This window comes from Rhinoderma darwinii, chromosome 12, assembly GCF_050947455.1.
Source record: "Rhinoderma darwinii isolate aRhiDar2 chromosome 12, aRhiDar2.hap1, whole genome shotgun sequence".
NCBI lineage: Eukaryota > Metazoa > Chordata > Amphibia > Anura > Rhinodermatidae > Rhinoderma > Rhinoderma darwinii.
In genome coordinates, this window is record NC_134698.1 from 39,251,081 (window position 1) to 39,263,920 (window position 12,840).

The window sequence follows — 12,840 nt, forward strand, 5'->3', positions numbered from 1 at the left end:
GGGGCCTAATAAAGGCCCCCAGGTCTGCTTGTAATGAATGCCTGCTAGTTCATGCCGGAGGCATGTCCTAGCAGATGCCTGTCCGTTTTACATGGACAGGCATAATACACTGCAATACAGAAGTATGGATCGGATAATCGCATTGTGAAGTCCCATAGCGGGACTAGTAAAAAAGTTAAAAAAAGAAGTTTAATAAAAAGTGAAAAAAAAAAAAAAAAAAAAGTGAAACACACTTTTTCTCCCTTACAAACCGCTTTATTATTAACAAACAAAATAAAGTAAAAAAAGTTACACATATTTGGTATCGCCGCGTCCGTAACGACCCCAACTATAAAGTTATTACATCATTTAACCCGCACGGTGAACGTCGTAAAAAATAAAATAAAAAACCATGCAAAAATTGCTGTTTTCTTTGAATCCAGCCTTAAAAAAAAAATTAGATAAAAAGTTACCAAAAAGTCGCATCTACTCCAAAATGGTACCGATAAAAACTACAAGTCGTCCCGCAAAAAAAAAGCCCTCCTACAAGTGCATCAGCGAAAAAATATAAACGTTACGGCTCTTCAAATATGGAGACATAAAAAACAAATAATTTTGAAAAAAAATGTGTTTTCACTGTGTAAAAGTAGTAAAACATACAAAAACTATACAAATTTGGTATCGTTGCAATCGCAACAACCCGCTGAATAATGTTAGTGTTATTTATACCACACGGTAAACGGCGTAAATTTAGGACGCAAAAAAGTGACACGAAATTGCTGTTTTTTTTCTATTCCCCCCCAAAATAAAGTTAATAAAAGTTAATGAATAAATTCTATATACCCCACAATGGTGCTATTAAAAATTACAACTTGTCCTGCAAAAAACAAGACCTTATACAGCTATGTCGACGCAAAAATAAAAAGTGTATAGCTCTTTGAATGAGTCGATGGAAAAACTTAAAAAATGGCTTGGTCATTAACGTCTAAAATAGGCTGGTCATTAAGGGGTTAACATGCGGGAAGGGGTCAAATGAGAGGAAAAACGTTATCTAAAGACCTGCACAAACCAGTGGAAGGCAGAAAAATACTAGGTCTTCAAAGCACGTAGGAAAAAAGCAATCCTACATTTAAAGGGGTTATCTGGGGACCAAAAAATATGAACGCACTGCATTTTATGTAAAAAGTAGTCACTTATTAATGTACTTTAATTTAAAATTCATTACTAAATTGTGCGGTTAAAACCCGGAGGGCTTGCGTCCTGTGCTGTTCGTGTCAGCGTGTTATCAATCGCATGACTGCAAGGGGCTGTCACATTGCCTATTGCTGGAGTCCCCAAGCAGAGCGTCAGCTGCGCGGGACTGCAGCACCGATCTGTGACTTCACGGGTTTCCTATCTTTATACACCTATATATATGAAGTTATATTTAGTATGATGAATATGTGGCCACAATGTTAGCTGGGAACTCAGGCAGTGTCTGGGTTAATAGTTTGATGGGAAGTCTGTCGGGAATCATCCATTGAGGCAAGAAATCCTGAGTCAAGAGAGCAATTGTTCATTATACACTCACCAAACGTGGCAGCTTTAGGTGTGAGTCATTCTCAAATCACTACAAATATATTTGATAATCGACTCTAAGATCCAAATTCATTCCAGACAAAAATCTTGTTGTTCTGTTATAAGCAGAACTAGGGTGACTTTAATTAGATAAACTCAGTATTTGAAAGTCAAAACCAGGAGTGGGTCCAAAACACAGGAGATGTGCAAACCTTTCCAATATATATTTTCTGCTCATGTCCCTCCTTGGTTTTGTCTACCAAATACTAAAAGCAAAATACTGACCAAAATTCTGCTGTGTGAAAGTCGTCTTAACTATCAACGTTTTACGTATCTAATCCAAAAGCAAGACAATGTTACTTCAGACCGGATACGGACATCTGATAAAGGTTGAGCTTTCAGGTGATGCTGAAATAAAAGTTTGGAAATCAGCCTGAAAGATACTAGACCAGAGGAAGCTTTATTAACCCCTTCAGGACCAAGCTCATTTTGGCCTTCAGGACCAGCCCCATTTTTTTCAAATCTGACATTTGTCACTTTATGTGGTAATAACTTTGAATCGCTTGGATAGGTAAAAGCATTACAAAGACCGTTTTCTTGTGACATGTTGTACTTTATGTTAGTGAAAAGATTTGGTCGATAAATTCATTGCTTATATGTGAAAAACGCCAAAATTTAGAGAAAATTTGCGATAATTATGATTTTTGGAAATTTAAATGGATCTGCTTGTAAAACCCAAAATAGTTACCAGTTAACATTTCCCATATGTCTACTTTATGTTTGCATCGTTTTTTTGAACGTCCTTTTATTTTTCTAGGACGTTACAAGGCTTAGAACTTTAGAAGCAATTTCTCACATTTTTAAGAAAATTTCAAAAGGCTTTCTTTTTAGGGACCAGTTCAATTCTGAAGTGGCTTTCAGGGGACCATATATTTGAACACCTTAAAAAAAACACCCCATTTTAAAAACTGCACCCCCTCAAAGTATACAAAACAGCATTCAGAAAGTGTTTTAACCCTTCACAGGAATTAAAGCAAAGTAGAGTTGACATTTACAAATAAATTTTTTTTACTGAAATTAATTTGTAATACAGAAAAAAGTAACAAAGGTTTTACCAGAGAAACACAACTCAATATTTATTGCCCAGATTCTACAGGTTTTAGAAATACCCCACATGTGGCCCCTGTGTCCTAATGGACTGAAACATCGGCCTCAGGAGCAAAGGAGCACCTAGTGGATTTTGGTGCCTCCTTGTTTCTTTTTTTTTAATATATAAATCATGTCAGGTTTGAAGAGGTCTTGTAGTGCCAAAACTGTGGAAACCCCCCAAAAGTGACCCTATTTTGGAAACCACACCCCTCAAGGAATGTATCTAGGGCTATAGTTAGCATTTTGAACCGATAGGTTTTTTTGTTAAATTTATTTGAATTAGTCTGTGAGGATGAAAATCTACCTTTTCTCTGAAAAAACATAGAATTTTCTAATTTTTACAAGGAATAAAAGGAGAAAAAGCTCCCCAAAATTTGTAAAGCAATTTCTCCTGATTAGGGCAATACCCCATATGTGGTAATAAACTGTTGTTTGGACCCACAGCAGGGTACAGTGGGGAAGGCGCACCATTTGGATTTTGGAGCACAGATTTTGCTGGAATGGTTTTCGGTGCCATGCTGCGTTTGCAACGCACTGGAGGGACCAAAACAGTGGAAACCCCCCAAAAGTGACCACATTTTAGAAAGTACACCAGTCAAGGCATTTTTCTAGGGGTATAGTTAGCATTTTGACAACACAGGTTTTTTTGCTGAATTTATTGGAATTAGTCTGAGGATAAAAATCTCTGAAAAAACATAGAATTTTCACATTTTTACAGGGAAAAGGAGAAAAAGAAACCCAACATTTGCAAAGCAATTTCTCCCTTAGTACAGTAATACCTCATATGTGGTCATAAACTTCTGTTTGGACACACGGCAGGGCTTAGAATGGCAGGAGCGCTACTTGGCATGCAGACTTTGCTTGATTGGTTTTTAGGCGCCATGTTGCATTTGCAGAGCTCCTGTGCTACCAGTACAGTAGAAACCCCTGAGAAGTAACTCCATTTTGGAAACTACACCTCTCAGGGCATTCATTTAGGGGTGTAGTGAGCATTTTGACCACACAGGTGTTTCATAAATTTTATTAGAATTAGGTAGCGAAAATGAAAATTATTTTTTTTTCCAAAAATACATAGATTTAGCTCACAATTTTTTAGTTTCACGAGGGGTAATGGGAGAAATTGAGTAACAAATTGTGTGGTGTTTTTTCTCCTAAGTATGGCAATACCCCATGTGTGGCCCTAAACTGCTGTTTGGCACATGGCAGAGCTCAAAACAGGAGTGCCATTTGGCTTTTAGAGCGCAGATTTTGCTGGACTGGTGTACAGGCGCAATGTCGCGTTTGCAGAGCTCCCTTAGGTACTAGAGTACAGTGGAAAACCCTGAGAAGTGACCCCATTTTTGAAACTACACCCCTCAAGGCATTTATAATTTGCCTGGACATATGACAGGGCTTAGGAGTAAAAGAGCACAATGCGCATTTAAGGCTCATTTTGGTGATTTTCGCAGCATTGGCCCACAATTGCAGGGCTTTGGGGTCAAACAGTAAAACAAACCCCCAAGTAGTGACCTATTTTGGAAACTGCACCTCTCAAGGCATTTTTTAAGGGTTGTAGTCAGCATTTTGACCCCACAGGGCTTTTTTTTAATTTATTGTAAATGAAAGTTTAGCGGATGGTGCAAAGTGAAAATTGCAATTTTCCACCGTTATGCAATTTTCGTGCCCGTACTAGGCTGCCATTGTTAGGCCTACGGATGCCATAGCAACCATCGGCAACAACGCGGGTGGGTATGGTTGCCATAGCAACCATCGGCTGCGATCTAACCACCTAGATGCAGCGATTGCTTTTGTTCGCTGCATCTAAGGGGTTAATCAGCCGGATTGGAGGCTAGCTCCGATCCTGGCTGTTACGTCAGGATGTCAGGTCTAACGAACAGCTGACATCCACGGATCATGGTGCAGGCTCCGCTTCTGTTGCAAGCACCGGCATCCCGGCGACAACGGCGCAGGGATGCAGACAGCATAGAAACCACCTAGATGCAGCAATTGCTTGATCGCTTCATCTAAGGGGTTAATCGGCAGGATCGGAGACTAGCACCAGCAGGATCGGAGCCTAGCTCCGGTCCTGGCCATTACAGCGGGATGTCAGCGGTAATATACAGCGGACACCAGCTGGTGATGGCGGGGGCTCAGTCTCCATCAAGTACAGTTACGTGAGCAGGCACTAACACATTAGCGCGGGTGACGTAACTGTACGTGATTGGGCGGGAAGGGGATAAGTCAGATTTATTAATACTAAAGCCATTGCATGGCACAAACCTTGGCGCAAATCTAGATGTTATTTTCTGACCTGAGGACAGCTCAAAATGCACCAATTTTATTAAGAGCCAGAAATGTGGGACAATGTTAGAGTAAATGAATGTTTTGTAAACGGGTATAGTAACTTGGGAAGCATGAAACTATTCAATACCTAAAAACAATGGCAACTACTCACCCAGATCAAACTGCTTTTGAATATTATCTTGGTCCGTTTTGTATCCGCTCACACGATATAGACCTTCAGTACCAAGTCCTGGAATTAAACAGAAGGAAACCATTATAAACGTGAATTCTGCTGCTGCTCCCTGATGTGTTAAGGAGCGTAAACAAAAAGTCCTTGCAAGAATATAACTTTACATTCAAATAATATGCCTTTGTGGCCCGGGCTGGACAATGCACAGTAGCCAATGTGCACAGAAATGTTCTACTGTTGATCAATTTTATTGTCTTGTCTATTGGTGTTTGGAAGCTTCTCGATGAGTGGCCAATGACAAGATCAATAGGCTCCTAAAGAGCTCAATATTTTGTCAACCCTCGACCAGGGTTATATAGAACTCCCCTAAACTTATATTTTTAGACAGCAGATGCCATGTAAAGTGTAAATTTGGAAATAAAAATTACGTGTGATTGCATCAACATAGAGTAGTATACAGTGATGATAAACAATTCATAGTGGAAAAACACACGGATGAAATCTGATGCAGCAAGCTCCTACACATTGCTTGGTTATTATATATCATCATACAGTTATTTCCGGTCTCGGACCAGATGTCACAGGCAACATTTTACTTTCACTAGATGGAAGTTGTGCGGATCCACTGGGGATTACTTCCAGAACTTCCTTTTCTCTGCAGATGGCCAGCTAAGTGATCGCAGACGTTGCGCTAGCTCAGAGCAATCCTTCACACAAAACAGGCAACTTCAAGAACAAAAGTCAAAATGTTGCTTCTGCTTTAAGATTTGTCCAGCAACAAGCAAATATTAAAGGAATGGCTACTCAGATGATTAATAGAGGATTTGTGAGGGAATCGCACTAGAGAACACCACAGGCAATAAAGTAAATTTAATAAGAGCAGTATACAGTCTATTGTATGATCCCCTGCACAATTTGGATAAACTCTGAAGTACTTAAGACTCAACATTGAAGGAACTGGAAACAAAAGATAAGGAGCAAAGAGGAACCAAGAAAAGTTCACGATGAAGTGAATATTTTTCTCCCTTACGGCATTTGCTTCTGGTGCTATTTTGGACTTCGATTTCTATCAACGACAAGTTTACTTTTTCTAAATGAACAAGCAGAACTGAAAAACGTATATATAAAAATTGTACTACGGTTGTCACGATACCAGAATTTAGACTTAGATACCGATACTTCGTGCAGTATTGCGATTCAAGATACCAAAAAGATACTTTGGCAATAAAAGTTTTTTATTATATTATATATATAAAAAGTCCTTCCATTTTCTGATGTGAGGCACATGGTGTTATCAATTTTGAGCCTCCATGTGCCTCACATTAATAGTATTTAACCCAATCAAGTACCTCACAGTCATATTGGGCAACATTGGGCTTATGTGTGAGGTACATGATGGGGTTATTTACGATTAGTGTGTGGCATGTGGAGGTAGTAAATTCATAACACCATGTGCCTCACAATAATAAGTGACCCCATTATTTCCCTCAGATAATAGCAACCTTTGGGTTAACCCCCTTAACGACGCAGCCTGTTTTGGCCTTATGGACCAGACCATTTTTTTCCAAATCAGACACGTGTCACTTTATGTGGTAATAACTTTGGAATGCTTTTAATTTTTTCATGCGATTGAGATTTTTTTCTCTTGTGAAACATTGTATTTTATGTTAGTGTTAAAATGTGGTCGATACATTTCGTGTTTATTTGTGAAAAACGCCAAAGTCGTACAGCCCTGTTAGTGAAAAACAGCTATGGAGTGATTAAATTCCCCATGGTTTCCCCTGGTAGCAAACAATTATATCTAATCAAATGAAAGCTAATATAATAGCATGTGCCTATCTAAATCGTGCAGGATTAGTAGCGGAGCACACGCCATAGGCCGCGGGTGCCGGCTCTTACAAACAGCTAACACCTGTCTGCAACAACTGGGATCGGAGAGAACTCCGATCCTGGCTTTTTAACCCCTCAAATGCCACGGTCAATAGCAACCGCGGCATCTGAGCAGTTAGAGGGTGGGAGCTCCCTCTATCACCTGATCTCTTCCTCCCCCACTCGAAGCGTGCCAATCAGTTCCCATTTAATTGAACACTGTACCTATACTGTAAAAAACAAACGCAGGCTGGGAGGGCAAAAACATTTAATTTTAAGAAAGCCAATTTCCCCAGGATGAGGGCTGCAATTCAGGATATAGACTGGGAAGAACTAATGTCAAATAATGGAACAAATGATAAATGGGAGATTTTCAAATCTACTTTGAGTTATTATAGTGCAAAATTTATTCCTACAGGTAATAAGTATAAACGACTCAAATTAAACCCCACATGGCTTACACCTTCTGTGAAAGGGGCAATACATGACAAAAAAAGGGCATTTAAAAAATACAAATCTGAGGGTACAGCTGTAGCCTTTGTAAAATATAAAGAGCTTAATAAAATCTGTAAAAATGTAATAAAATTAGCAAAAATACAAAATGAAAGGCAGGTGGCCAAGGATAGTAAAACAAATCCTAAAAAATTCTTCAAGCATATAAATGCAAAAAAGCCAAGGTCTGAACATGTAGGACCCCTAGATAATGGTAATGGGGAGTTGATCACAGGGGATCAAGAGAAGGCAGAGTTACTAAATGGGTTCTTTAGCTCTGTATATACAACAGAAGAAAGAGCAGCTGATGTAGCCGGTGCCAGTGCTGTTAATATATCAGTTGATATACTGAATTGGATGAATGTAGAGATGGTCCAAACTAAATTAAATAAAATAAATGTGCACAAGGCTCCGGGACCAGATGGGTTACACCCTAGAATTCTTAAAGAGCTTAGTTCAGTTATTTCTGTCCCCCTTTTCATAATATTCAGAGAATCTCTAGTGACTGGTATAGTGCCAAGGGACTGGCGCAGGGCAAATGTGGTGCCTATTTTCAAAAAGGGCTCTAGGTCTTCCCCGGGTAATTATAGACCAGTAAGCTTAACATCCATCGTGGGGAAAATGTTTGAGGGGCTATTGAGGGACTATATACAGGATTATGTGACAATAAATAGCATTATAAGTGACAGCCAGCACGGTTTTACTAAGGACAGAAGTTGTCAAACTAACCTAATCTGTTTTTATGAAGAGGTGAGCAGAAGTCTAGACAGAGGGGCCGCTGTGGATTTAGTGTTTTTAGACTTTGCAAAGGCATTTGACACTGTCCCCCATAGACGCCTAATGGGTAAATTAAGGACTATAGGTTTAGAAAATATAGTTTGTAATTGGATTGAGAATTGGCTCAAGGACCGTATCCAGAGGGTTGTGGTCAATGATTCCTTCTCTGAATGGTCCCCGGTTATAAGTGGTGTACCCCAGGGTTCAGTGCTGGGACCACTATTATTCAACTTATTTATTAATGATATAGAGGAAGGGATTAATAGCACTATTTCTATTTTTGCAGATGACACCAAGCTATGTAATATAGTTCAGACTATGGAAGATGTTCATGAATTACAGGCAGATTTAAACAAACTAAGTGTTTGGGCGTCCACTTGGCAAATGAAGTTTAATGTAGATAAATGTAAAGTTATGCATCTTGGTACCAACAACCTGCATGCATCATATGTCCTAGGGGGCGCTACACTGGCGGATTCACTTGTTGAGAAGGATCTGGGTGTACTTGTAAATCATAAACTCAATAACAGCATGCAGTGTCAATCAGCTGCTTCAAAGGCCAGCAGGATATTGTCGTGTATTAAAAGAGGCATGGACTCGCGGGATAGGGATGTAATATTGCCACTTTACAAAGCATTAGTGAGGCCTCATCTAGAATATGCAGTTCAGTTCTGGGCTCCAGTTCATAGAAAGGATGCCCTGGAGTTGGAAAAAATACAAAGAAGAGCAACGAAGCTAATAAGGGGCATGGAGAATTTAAGTTATGAGGAAAGATTGAAAGAATTAAACCTATTTAGCCTTGAAAAAAGAAGACTAAGGGGGGACATGATTAACTTATATAAATATATTAATGGCACATACAAAAAATATGGTGAAATCCTGTTCCTTGTAAAACCCCCTCAAAAAACAAGGGGGCACTCCCTCCGTCTGGAGAAAAAAAGGTTCAAGCTGCAGAGGCGACAAGGCTTCTTTACAGTGAGAACTGTGAATTTATGGAATAGCCTACCGCAGGAGCTGGTCACAGCAGGGACAGTAGATGGCTTTAAAAAAGGGTTAGATAATTTCCTAGAACAAAAAAATATTAGCTCCTATGTGTAGAAATTTTTCCTTCCCTTTTCCCTTCCCTTGGTTGAACTTGATGGACATGTGTCTTTTTTCAGCCGTACTAACTATGTAACTATGTAACTATGTAACTATGTAACCTCAATTACGATTATTGAACTATTATTTACCTATTTACCTCACAACCTATTTGCAGGCTACGCCATTAAATTAATATTTATCCCTGGAGCCTGCTGTATACTACTGTATATAATATACCCCCTGACAGAGCACCCACACAGTATATTGCCCCCATAGTGCTCCCCACACAGTATAATGCCTCAAAGCTGCCCCCACACATTATAATGCCCCTATAACTGCCTCCACACAGTATACTGTCCCTTAAGTTGCCCCCACAGAGTATAATGCCCCCATAACTGCCCTTCACATAGTATACTGTCCCTTAAGTTGCCCCCACAGAGTATAATGCCCCCATAACTGCCCTTTACATAGTATAATGCCCCCATAACGGCCCTCCCCACAGTATAATGCCCCCATAGTTGCCTCTACATAGTATAATGCCCCATAACTGACTTCCACGCAGTAATAATGCCCCTATAACTGCCCTAACACAGTACAAAGCCCTCATAGCTGACCCCACGCTGTATAATGCCCCCACAGCTGCCTAAAAAATAATAATATACATACTTCCCTAACTTTGTTCCAACGACGGGTCCCTCGGCTCCTCTGGTCTGTGCAGCTTGGCGCAGATAGGCGTCACTGCCTCATGTCCAGCGATAATTCGTGAATGGTAGAGCAGGGACCAAACAGTCCCCTGCTCTACCATTGGATTCAACTGTATCTGCGTCTTGAAGATGAAGATACAGCTTCAACCGGGAAAAAATAATAAAACCAAAATTCGCAAGAGGACGTCGATTAATTGCGATAAATTCTATTTCGATTTTATTGCCCAGCCCGATTATATGGTACCATTAAAAACTACAACTTGTCCTGCAAAGAACAAAGTCCTTATATATATGTACAGAACAAAAAGTTATGTCTCTTGGAATGAGACGCTGGAAAAATGTAAAATGTAAAAAACTAAAATTGGTTGTGTCTTCAGGGGTTTCAAATTATAAGCATCCACAATCACGGAACCACAAAAAATACACAACCACTTTCCTATTCAGCTATAATAAAATGCAACTGGTATATACGCATAAATTTTAAGGTAAATCATACCCTTTGTCATGGGTATAACAAGATCAAATGTCCAAACGTAGTACAGAGAAAAGCAGGTGAGAATTTTATGATGTACATTGCTGGCAGGCAGAGACCGCCATGGCACATGTATTCAGAAAGGAAAACATTTTTGGCTTTTCTGTTGGACAAGTGTGCTAAACTAATTGGACCCTGGGGATCCATATGAAAATACTGAAAATACTGGCAAATTTCCTTGCTTCTAATTCTTACTCACTTAGGCCCTGTTCACATCAGCGTCTGTTTCCATTTGGGGTTTCCATTCATCCATTCTGTTAAAGGAACAGATGAACGGAAAGCCGAATGGAAACTATAGCTTCCTTTTGCATTGCCATTGATTTAAATGGGAACGCTTCCGTTCAAGTTGGTTTCCGTTCTGTAAAGTTGTTTTTTTTTCACGGAATTAATAGCCTTGTCTATTACTACGCTATTGTTTCCGTTAAAAAAATGGAAACTTTACAGAACGGAAACCAGCTGCAACGGAAGAATTACCACAACTACATAACCATGCTGATGAACCACAACGCTGCCCGAAGCATAAAAGCAGTTAATGAGCATGCAGAGATAATGAGACATGCTAATAGAAAGAAATTTGTATTTCACTCTGCCACTTTGTCACCTAAGCAGTTGTAGTTGCTGATATTTGAGGTATTAAACTATATGGCTGGGTTCAAACGTCGCTGTCAAAATGCGTTTTCACCGCGTTTCTGGGGGAAAAAAAATGCATTTTGACCGTGACGTAGCCCAAGACTTCATGGCTACTAAAACATCAACTACTGATTACCGTTTACCAAGTCATTCATATCCAAGGTATGTATGTATGTATGTATGTATGTATGTATGTATGTATGTATGTATGTATGTATGTATGTATGTAAGTAATTTATTTATTATTTTTTTCTTGTGTGTAAGTAAATCAATTTTTTTCACCCCACAATTTTCATAAGCACAGCAAACTCAGTTTTTTGGGGTTTTGTATTTGTTGGTTCCCCCCCCCCCCCCCATAAAAATTTTGTATTTCTGCAGCGCCACGGTTACAATAATCACAGAAAAAAAAAACAAAGAAGACTCGTGAATACACCCTGAGGGTCAATGCACACGATGAATATAACGTGCGGTTTTGCCGCAGCGTAATACAGTACCAGCATAGTGAATGAGATTCCAGGTAAACTCATGTGCACGCTGCGGTATTTTTCGGGACGTAAACAGACCCGTGGTGCATATTATCGAAACCGCAGCATGTCAATTTCTCGCAGTTCCGCTTGCGAATTCTATCCCTGTAGTTCTACAGAATTAGGCAGCAAAACCCGCAGCAGTAAAATGCCACGATTTACGCAGCAAAGAAAAAACAACCTCTGAAATCCAGGTATCTTACTAGTTAATTTTCAAAGCGTTTTTCAATTTTGTAGTTGAAGAATATTTCCAGAGTGTTTTTTGATTTGTCAATGAGAAAAAATAGATTAATAGCAGATTGTTTTCTCCTGCTTTATATGAACCACACAACGGATTTCCCACAATGCAGTGAAAACGTGTAAAAGGCACCCTTACATTTCTACATATATTAAACGCGTTTTACTGTTGCTGTTGTAGCTACAGCTCTTAACATGAAAGTACCTTTAAATTGTAGATTCACTTTTTGGGGTTTTTCAGCAGCCTGTATTCTGGTGACCGCGCTGGGAATGCAGACTAGGGAAATCTGAATTCCCTTTTGTAGCTTCTATCCAGAATCACTCGTAAAGATAACACGAGTCCACATTTAGTAATGTTTAATAATCCAGCACCTCTTGGATCTGTTGATCCCAGATTACAGTCATTTTACTGTACAAAAACCTATCAATGTAAATACAAGTGATGAAATGACGTCCGTTTTACACCTGCCTAGAAAAACAAGATCCAGCTTGAATTTGGTTCCTAAGGCAGTGAAACAATGGAAGCACGTTACATGAAATGTGTGCCGCACATTACCAGCCATCTTTAAATATGCTCTGCTGAAAATATTCGCCTCAAGCTACAGAGCGGAGATGTCCATAAATGTAAGTGGAACATTTAAGATTTCCTTGCCCTCCCCCTCCCCTCAACCATAGAAAACCGAGGATGTAGCAAATATAAAATCTAAAAAAGCGCCAGAAGCAAAGCCGAATAATGCTATAATAGAGAGGACAGAAGCAAGCTCTATATGAAGGAGGCTGGAGGGGCAGTGCACGTGGCTGGGCCTTTAACCCCTTAGTGACCAGCCTATTTTAGACTTTAACGACCAAGCTATT

The 12,840-nt window shown here is 39.6% G+C and overlaps 1 protein-coding gene across 2 annotated transcripts in view; it reads right to left on the minus strand.

Moving 5' to 3' along the window:
- The window catches only part of ARHGAP5 (Rho GTPase activating protein 5), an 84,252-nt gene that overhangs the window by 6,691 nt on the left and 64,721 nt on the right, over positions 1-12,840 (minus strand). For both annotated transcript variants that reach the window (XM_075844695.1, XM_075844696.1), the window contains one exon: positions 5,120-5,197. In XM_075844695.1, coding sequence (XP_075700810.1) covers positions 5,120-5,197 — 78 coding nt within the window. The remainder of the gene's footprint in view (positions 1-5,119; positions 5,198-12,840) is intronic.